The sequence below is a fragment of the Dendrobium catenatum genome, unplaced genomic scaffold (assembly GCF_001605985.2).
Source record: "Dendrobium catenatum unplaced genomic scaffold, ASM160598v2 fragScaff_scaffold_1676, whole genome shotgun sequence".
NCBI classification, from domain to species: domain Eukaryota; kingdom Viridiplantae; phylum Streptophyta; class Magnoliopsida; order Asparagales; family Orchidaceae; genus Dendrobium; species Dendrobium catenatum.
In genome coordinates this window covers 280,695-290,818 of record NW_021320138.1, presented here as the reverse complement: position 1 = coordinate 290,818, position 10,124 = coordinate 280,695, and the positions used below count along the sequence as shown (strand labels likewise).

Below are 10,124 nucleotides of genomic sequence, written 5' to 3'. Positions count from 1 at the left end.
TAAATTTATAATTAAAACTAATAAAATGGCAATTAAATTGTTTGTTATATAATTAGTAGGATTATTAGTTTAATAATTAGTTGGCTTCGTATTTCTCCTTCAATTTTAAAACTTCAACCGTTTTAAATCCTGTTATTTGTTGCCAAACATCTTTTTAGATTTTACAGGATTTAAAAATTGTCATACCAAACACAATTCAGGATTTATGAGCCCAGGATTTACTAAATAGGAATTTACAGGATTTAGTAAATCCTACTAAATTTGAATCCCGTATACCAAACACCCCCTAAATCTTAAGAATAATTCGGATTGTAAAAATTTCCACGGAACAGAGATCCTTGAAGAAACTAGCAGTTGTTAAGAAAACTTGATCGAAAGGTTAAAAAATTATAAAACTTTAAGGGGCTGTTTGGCAACAGAATTTACGCCGGATTTTAGCAGGATTTAGCGTAAATCCTGCCAAACGGGATTTACGCTCGACGTAAATCTCACGGCGGAATAAATCCTCCTTTTCCCTCTTTTTTCCCTGAATCCCGGATTTACGGGATTTGACCGAAGAAGCGCGCGAAAGGGAGAAAGTTACCTTCCCGTCCTTACTTCCGATCAAAGGGGCTGTTTGGATGCAGGATTTAGGCCGGATTTGAAGCGGATTTGAGCTAAATCCAGCCAAACGCCCAAAAATGCAAAACCAAATCTCACGGTAAATCAAAGCCACGGTTGACGGAAAATTCCAACTTTTCGTGGTAAATCCCGGATTTACGAAATCCTTTGGTTCGCCAGATTTACGGGATTTGGCCGAAGAAGCTCGCGAAAGGGAGAAAGTTACCTTCACAGCAAGCGAGCTCCCGTTGTTGCTTTCGAACCCAAAGATGTCGTAACTTCCAATCCAACAGGAAGGGAACGTCGTCGAAGGAGCAAAGTCGACAGCGACGAAGAAGAACTCGTGCAAACTACAGTCATGCGAAAGCAACGAAGCCGAACGAAATAGAGAAGGGAAAAAGTATAACCTAGACTCGTCTAAGTTATTGTTGGATAACTTAATTAATATAATTTAAAATATTAATAATAATTAAGTAAAATTAATTAAATAATATTTAAATAATTAATTAAATTATTAGTTAAATACTTAGTTATTTCAAAATAATTAATAGGATTAAATATGATAACATATTATAAATAATATTAATTAGTATTAGGATTTAAACTTCACTTGTTGTACTTTAATTATCCTAGAAATAAATGTCGGATCTCTTAATCGCTTTAAATTTTGAATTGAATTGCCAAACAATTACACATGATTTATTAGGATTTATATTGAATGTTACCAAATATTTTTCAGTATTTAACACCCCTAGGATTTCATAAATTCGGATTTACAGGATTTACGAAATCCTACTTAAATTAAATTCTTGGTGCATCCAAACAAGCCCTTAAGATTTACTAGATTTGAATTTGTAGGATTTACTTAATCCTATATGCAGCGATGCAGCGATGAAGTCCCTCTGCATGCTCGTGTGTTAGTGATTTTTTTATTAGAGAGTTTAGAAGAAGTGCCACTTGCTCATTTGTTGCAGTCAAGTTAATGTCACTTATTTTCTCTTTAGAGTATTACTTATGCTCGATTCCCCTCAAGCAATAGCGCCTCTTAAGTGGGGCCCAATCAAGTGCGGGTCAGGAGTTTTCTGGGGTGGGTGTCTCTTCTAGGTCAGTCGAGGATTAGTCATGCCGCTAGGGTGGGTTTCTCTTCTAGGTCAGTCGAGGATTAGTCATGCCGCTAGGGTGGGTTTCTCTTCTAGGTCAGTCGAGGATTAGTCATGCCGCTAGGGTGGGTTTCTCTTCTAGGTCAGTCGAGGATTAGTCATGCCACCATGCGCCCTTTCGGGTGTGACAGCGGGTGGATACCTCGTTCCCAAAAAATAAAAATAAATAAAAAAGAATATAGAGAGATGATGTGGTTAAGACCCTCCTAGAGGAATTTGGTTTCCCAATTACACAACCCATGATTATAAACTGTATCAATCGTGTTGTCATCTTCATCGTTAGTAATCACTTTTTTTCATGAAAGAGAAAAAAAAATTTAGATTGTTTGTCACTTAAGTTGAGAATGTGGTGCTATCAAAGAAGATTGTTATTTATGTTTCAAGCTCAAAATAATTGGTAGATATATTTACCAAGGCTTTGGGTCTGCTTTAACTTTTCAAGCTGTAGCAAACTGAGGCCAAGTTAAAAATTTTGTTGGATACCACTGTTTGAAATTGCATTTTATGGGTATAATAATAAGTTAAATATTATATTTTAATGCTGCTCTTGTTACTTGGTTCATGAGATTATTAAAAGCTTTAGTGAATATACCCACAAAGAAAATGAAGCTTGAAAGATTTCGTCTATATAGGCTGAGAGATGTCTTCACATCTCCAGTAGAGTAATTTCTTCTTACATTACTTATAAAACTTGAAATTAAATTTTTTTTCCTTACCAAATTCTGTTAAATTGTTCAAGTTTTGTTTATCTAGTTCCATTTATGAGTTCATAATGATGTTTTAATTTCTCTGTTGAAGCTCCGCAACCATGGAAGAACATGGTGTAAAGTTAATAAAGACTGCTACCCAAGATATAGGGGAGCCAAATGTGCAGCAGAAAGAATTGGTTCGTGATTGGCATTCCAAGGTAAAACTAATCTATTATAGTAAAATTTTCGCAAGTTTTCGCTGACTATTTTTTAAGGGCAGATGTCCTCTGCACATCTATGAAAGGCTGAAGCTACATCATTCTTATATATTTAAAAAAAAATTCAGACTGTTGTGAACATGTTTGGTGCTGGCTGGCAGGCTTGTTAAAGCTAGCTTTTCAACAGCCTATCAATGCATTAAATAGTCTGTCGTGGGATATTGGAATGAGCAATTACGAGCCTTGATGATATTACTACAAAATAAATGCTATCTTACAGTTGGTAGGAATTGTGTTTCCCTTTTCTTTCTATTGCCAACATCCTTTTTTATCTGTTTTTGCCAACTCGTGGAGCTTAAGCCCTAAGAAATAAAAATTCCCCATGCAGACTTGGGGGCTGTTTGGTAGCAGGATTTAGGCCGGATTTGAGCAAAATCTATCCAAACAGCCTAAAATGCAAAATCAAATCTCATGGCAATTGAAAGCCGCCGTAGATGGAAAATTCCAACTTTTCGTGCTAAATCCCGAATTTTTGAAATCTTGCTTTTTGTTGGATTTATGAAATCCGTTGGCTGGATAGGAAGAATCCGCTCATTAAATTCGTTCTATCGCCAAACAGTCACACGGAATTTAATAAGATTTATCATGAATGCTACCAAATAGTTTTCAGGATTTAGGCCCCACATATTTCCGAAATCTGGATTTAGCGGATTTATGAAATCCTGCTTAAATCAAATCCTGGGTGCTACCAAACATCCCCTTAGTTTGCCTCAGGCAGAACTCTTCACAACCAATGAAATCTACAATGGTGCCAACAAGTTATAACTATAAATTTGTAATCTTTAAATTATTTGTGCATTGATCCTCTTTGCTATTTTCAGATTTTTTTTCACTCTCCATAATTGAATTAAATTTCACATATTTTACAACAGGTTTCGCACAAGTCAGTTAACCATCCCGAGTAGATAATTTCCTTAGGTTTGGTTATACTTATTGACCTTAAGCAAGAGTCAATCCTTTTTTTTATTTTCTAGAATTGGGAACCATCCTCCAATACATGGCCCTATACATTGTCGGTCTTTCGTTTCATATTCTCTGATAATTGATATACTCAGTAGATCATTTACCCCTTTATTTATTGAATTTTCCTCTCAGTCCTTTGAAGTGCTTAATGCTCATTACACCATAGCTCTCATATGGATAACCTAATTTATATTTTTTCTTAACTCTTTATTAGTATTTTGGAAAATGAATTTTCTGTTCATTTTGTGGCTATTTATTTTATTGGATGCACCCAATTTGCTGAAATTTTTCTTTCTTGGTTTACAAGGAGTTCTCTACAAAATTAGAAATTCGAGGAAATGCTGCTTTTACTTCAGGTAGGAAACATGGCTGCCCAATCTGCTTAAGTGGGGAGAGTTGTCGGACAGTTCGATCCAGAACAAAGTTGATGGGAACTCTTATAGAAAAAAGGCATCCGCAAGAAGCTGAGTCTATATTTTATGGCTTAGTAGAAGAGCATAAGCCTTCTCTAGTTACATATACAACTCTACTAACTGCTTTAACTGATCAGAAGAAGTTTGATTCCATTACAACATTAATTTCTGATGTGGAAAAGAATGAACTGAAACCAGATTCTATATTTTTTAATGCCGTCATTAATGCCTTCTGCGAAGCTGGAAAGGTTGATGAAGCCTTGAAAATATTCCAACAGATGAAAAGAAGTGGATGTAGATTGACAACAAGTACCTTCAACACCCTCATAAAAGGATATGGTATTGCCCATAGGCCTGAAGAATCGCAGAAGCTCTTGGATATGATGTTTTATGAAGCAGAAGCTAGCCCAAATAGGAAAACATACAATATACTCATCAAAGTTTGGTGTGACCATCAGAACCTTAGTGAAGCTTGGAATGTTGTGTATAAGATGCCTGCTTCTGGCATAGAACCTGATGTTGTCACCTACAATACCTTAGCAAGAGCTTATGCAAAAAATGGAGAAACAAATAGAGCTGAGGAGATTTTCTTGGAATTGCCGAACCAGATTCGTCCCAATGAACGCTCGCTTGCTATTATTGTCGGTGGCTATTGCAAAGAAGGAAATATGAAAGATGCACTGAGATGTCTGCATCAAATGAAGGGTCTTGGAGTTCAACCAAATGTTATTGTCTTCAACACTTTGATCAAGTCTCTCTTGGATGCAGATAACATGGAAGATGTTCATGAAGTAAGTATAACATTTATATTGCTTGTGTTTTTTTATACAGCAGCATAAATTTTTTCTCCTTTTTCTTTAAGTGATTCTGTTTGCATGAAAGCAAGCCATGTTTGTACTGATATGATCTCTTCTTAAGTTTGGAGACCTATTGGTTGCTGCTGTTGTCTTTGGTGAGCTTGAACTCAACTTTTAGTGGTTGTAAGGTTTTGATGTTTTTTCAAATTCATTTTACTCTATCAATCTTCGGAAAACAGCGAGAATTCTTCACAAAAATCCGCACAAAACCACAAAACAGTAGATAATTTGTATTTTTGATGAAAGGGAAACAGAAAATAGCAAGATATAATTGATCCTCTATTTGAGAGGAGGATCGATCTCTCCCAAATCTCTAGACGCCGCTAGAGCCCAAAGAAAACCTAAATCTAGGAGATATCAAATTTTAGCCAAATTCAAGATCCTTAACCATAGGAAAACAAACTATTTAATGCATATAATTCAAAAGGAAACCCCTAAAAAGTCCCTACATTCAAATTTCCCTCTCAATTCCCTAAAAAAACCATCCAAAATAGCTCCCATGGATCTCGCGGCATCTGCGACATGCGCAAGAGGCAGAGAAGTTACGCCTCTGTTGCGCTGGGTTGGTCCCGTGTGGACCGGCTGAACCGATCTAACAATACTCCCCCTCCAAAGATTCACCTTATCCGCAAGGTGGAAAGACGACATCATTCTCCATTCCTTCTTCATCACAAACAGTAAGAACCTGAAGAGTTCGGTCCTTACACCTGTGCCCCGGTGTATACCTCTCTTTCACATTTGAAACAGAGTCCCTTCGCCCTCTTCTCATGTAATTCTGTCTCTATGAGCTTCTTGAAGTTATCCCCAGGTCTTCCTCCTGCTGTCTTTTCCTTCAAAGTCCCCCGAAGAGCATCCAGTGTTGACTCCTTGGATTTCAATAAGGTGATGGTCATCCTATACGGGCCTCTTAAGTTGTCGTCTCTTGTCTCTCTCTCCAGGTGCCTCTGATTTTCTACCAATTGAGCTAGTTCCATAGCCTCTCCTAAGTCACGAGGCCTCATCACTCTAACTGCTGCCCGGATCTCTGGTGTCAATCCCTTCATGAAGTTCCCCTCTAGTACTGTCTCAGAAAGGCGGTCCAATCGGCTAGCAAGTTACTCAAACTCTCCCTGTACTCTATCACTAAACCATCCTGCATCAAGGAGAAGAATTGCTCGTAGAAGTCTCCTCTCCTGCCGATTCGGAAATGTTCTATCAAACAATCCTTGAACTCCCTCCAACTCTTAACGGGTCGTCGCATGTCCCTCCATTGGTACCAAGCAAAATCTTTTCCTTCCAAACATAAGCTTGTTGTTGTCAGTCTCTCCTCCTCCGTCAACCCATTGACGGTGTAATATCTTTCAACCTTGTAGATCCACTCGTGCACATTCTCCCTCTCAAAGATTGGCATCTTCAATTTCCTCACCCTCGGATCACCCCCGTTCCCTCTGTTCCATCCATAATTTCTCATTCCCCAAGGGGATGGTTACCCCCAAGTATCTCAATCATCCCTTCTACATTCATATCCTAGCCTTTCATTAAGTTTTCACATTCTCCTCTCAAATTCAGCACTCCTTGGATCATAACAAACCCTTCCCCTTTCAAATTCAGCCCCTCTTTGATCATAATTACCCATTTCCCTTTCCAATCTCGCCCCTCTCCTCTCCAAATCAGCACATCTTCATTCTTGCCCTACCTTCTCATGCCTCTCTTCATACCCTCTGCTTGGCTCCTCCCTAGGAATAGTTTCTAGTAGAGGTGTTCTCTGTTCTACCTTTCGAGTCACCACCTTATGATCTCCCCTTTGTCTGATTTGCTTAGGGTTTTTTCCATCCCCCTGACTGTCGGCGCCTTCCTTTCCCTCCGACGGTGATATTTTGGTTTGGCTCTTAAGCACTTTCTATAACATCTCCTTCAAGATGAAAAATTTCGAATCGAACTTATCATGGACGGCTGAAACATCCTTTTTTTAATCTGAAACTTGAGTTTGGAGATCTAAAATTTCATATTTCATTTGTCCAATCTCCACTTCGAGGCGTTCCTCCAACGCTTCCATTTTCTTAGCCGCCATTGATCCTCAGATTTTTGTAGAAATAAAAATTTGGGCTTTGACCTCCAAAAACAGCAACTTTTTTCTTTGAAATCCCAAAAACAGCCGTTGAAATTCACCAAAACAGCTCACCAAAGATCCCAAAAACTACTTTGATACCAATTTGATAGGAAGCACTTGTAGACCACTATAAATCCAGAAAACTGATGGATTAAAAAAAAAAAAAACAGCTTTGCAAAAACTGTAGGAAAATATGAGAAAAACACTTGAAATTCACTAAAGTATGAAGAAAAAAAACAAGATACAATTGATCCTCTATTCGAGAGGAGGATCGATCTCTCCCAAATCTATCCCAAATCTATAGACACCGCTAGAGCTCAAAAAAAACCTAGATCTAAGTGATCTCAAATTTCAACCAAATTCAAGATGTCCTAATCCTAGGAAAACAAACTATTTAATGCATACAAATTAAAAGGAAACCCCTAAACAGTCCCTACATTCAAATTTTTCTTCCAATTCCCTCAAAAAATCTTCTAAAATAGCTCCCATGGATCTTGTGGCATCCGCGGCATGCGCAGGATTCCTCTGTTGTGTTGGGGCGGTCCCGTGTGGATTGGCTGGACCGGTCTAACAAATACATACTGTTTTAAACATTATTATATAAGATATTTGCTCGCTATTTTAAAACATTTCCAGATAGTTTATTAGCAGAACAATCAGATTGATAACCCACTAACGTGAATGGGTTAAGTGAATTGCATTCCAGGTTTTAAATTTAGATATTTGCATAATTTGTATATTCTGCCAGGTTCTAACACTGATGGAAGCAGCTGGAGTGAAACCAGATGTTGTAACATACAGTCATCAGATGAATGCCTGGGGTGCAAAGGGTATCATGACTAAATGCATGGATATTTTTCATGAAATGTTGCAACTAGGAATTGCTCCTGATGCTCAGGTTTATAGCATTCTTGCTAAAGGATATGTTAGAGCAAGGGAACCTGATAAAGCAGAAGCCCTTCTAACAAAAATGGAAGAATTTGGAGTTCAGCCCAATGTTATAACCTTCACAACAATCATCAGTGGTTGGTGTAGCGCCGCCAGAATGGATAATGCAATGCGAGTTTTTGCGAAAATGCGCGAACACGGAGTCTCTCCCAACATCAAAACATTTGAAACACTTATATGGGGTTATGGAGAGCTGAAGCAGCCATGGAAAGCAGAAGAAATGCTTAAGATGATGAGAGAAGTTGGAGTAAAGCCAAAAATTAACAGTGTTAGTCTTGTTGCAGAAGCCTGGAAGGCTGTTGGATTGCAAAATGAGGCAAGCAGAATATTGACATCCTTTGATGATCTTAGTTCCAGTCAAGAATTAAGATTTTCAATTGATAGTCTATCCAAGAACTCTGAAGTAGTTCATCAGAAACAGAGTTTGGGTACATTAAATGAAAGAGATGAGGGTACTGAAACATATAGTAGGAAAATTTCGATTAAAGATGGCATGAGAGGTACTATGCGGTCAATTTGTCATGCTCTTCCTCATAGGCCTGGATTTAAGGTTCCAGTTATTTGCAGAAAACAGTGTCAGATTCAGCTTGGGATTTATGGACCGTTGGTAAATTCCTGCAGACTGGTCTTCTTCAACTGAGTGAAGTGAATGCCATGATTTTCAATGAACATAGCAGAAAGGGTGTCCTTGTTTTTTTTTTTTATTGACAAGGAAATCTGATAGAAAACGAAGAAAAATTCTTGTATTTTACTAGTAGAAGAAGAAAACAACAAAGATACAATTGATCCTCAATTTGAGAGGAGGATCGATCTCTCCCAAATCTCTAGACGCCGCTAGAGCCCAAAGAAAACCTAAATCTAAGAGATCTCAAATTTCAGCCAAATTCAAGATACTCAAACCCTAGCCAAATCAATTATTTAATGCATACAAATCAAAAGGAATTCCCTAAACAGTCCCTACGTTCAAATTTCCCTCTCAAAACGCTAAAAAACGCTTCCTAAAATGCTCTAATGGGCTGGTCGGGCCGATCGATCTCCGCAGGAGGCGGAGATCTGTCGCTCACGCGACGTTTCGCGTCTGAGCCGGTCCCGTGCGGACCGGCTGGACCGGTCCAGTGGACCGGTCTAACAGAATGGAGCAGGCTACCATGAGACAAAAGATCTTCTTTCTAAAGAGATTCGATTCGGAACTACTATATGTCGCTTGCAACTCCAAAAATTCGATGTGGAGGGAGAAAGAGATCAAAACTCTAGATTAGAGGAGTCTCAACTCATTTTTTCATTCCTATCCTAATGTCTCCAAATAGAAATTTTATTGAAAAAACTCAATAACCCTAAGTCTAACTCAAACTAACTATAACAAATATTTCTATTAACAACAATCTATTATAGATCCCTAACATTATCTTTAAGGTGTCATCTACTTCCTAATATCCTACATCCATAAGCTATCATATATCATCAATATCCTAAGCTCCACCATACAGAAGCGTAAATCTCCACCTTGTTCCTTCGCTCAAGTTTGCAACACATTAGCATCCTTAACCTACGGGTCTCAACCATTTTAGAATCAAGACAATATCTTTATTATTCAAGTTCATCATTCTTGTTTGGTTGTGAATATGATTATTGGTAGACAATCCGAATTAACCATCGTAGTCGGCCCAAGGACACAAACAATTGTGGGTGAAGGCTTCATGGGCTGACTTAACAGATTGAATACGAATATGATAGTTTAGGGCTTCCCGAACTAACCGACTAAGTTTGCTCAAATTGGCTGCCTATGAATTTTGTTGGTTAGGCTACCCAAGTCATGTGTCAAAGTTCAGTGAACTTTGTTGTTTCACCAACTTGTCAGTTGAAGTTATAGTTAAACATAAGAAATAACTTCTAAAAGAAGTCTAAATGTCCAATAAAAAAAAATGAACAGCACTAAGTGGTTTTACCTTGTATCACTCTGAAGAAAAATCAAGCTTAACAATCCCAATGTGCTCGCATAATGATGACTAAAGCATAAAAAAAAGTGTTTTTACTCATCAAAATCATCATTGGCGGATGTATTTGTATTCATATTTGGTACACTAGAGTACTGATAGGAAACAATTGAAGATCTCAAGTATTTCCTAT

General features: G+C 37.9%; 1 protein-coding gene across 1 annotated transcript; it reads left to right on the top strand.

Annotated features, from left to right (window-relative positions):
• The first annotated feature begins 2,518 nt into the window (after positions 1-2,518).
• On the top strand, positions 2,519-8,700 carry LOC110109997 (pentatricopeptide repeat-containing protein At5g25630). The gene is made up of 3 exons (XM_028701341.1): positions 2,519-2,667; positions 3,998-4,894; positions 7,798-8,700. The coding sequence occupies exons 1-3, from the start codon at positions 2,569-2,571 to the stop codon at positions 8,635-8,637; spliced, it is 1,836 nt and encodes a 611-aa protein (XP_028557174.1). The 5' UTR covers positions 2,519-2,568; the 3' UTR covers positions 8,638-8,700.
• The last annotated feature ends 1,424 nt before the right edge of the window (positions 8,701-10,124 follow it).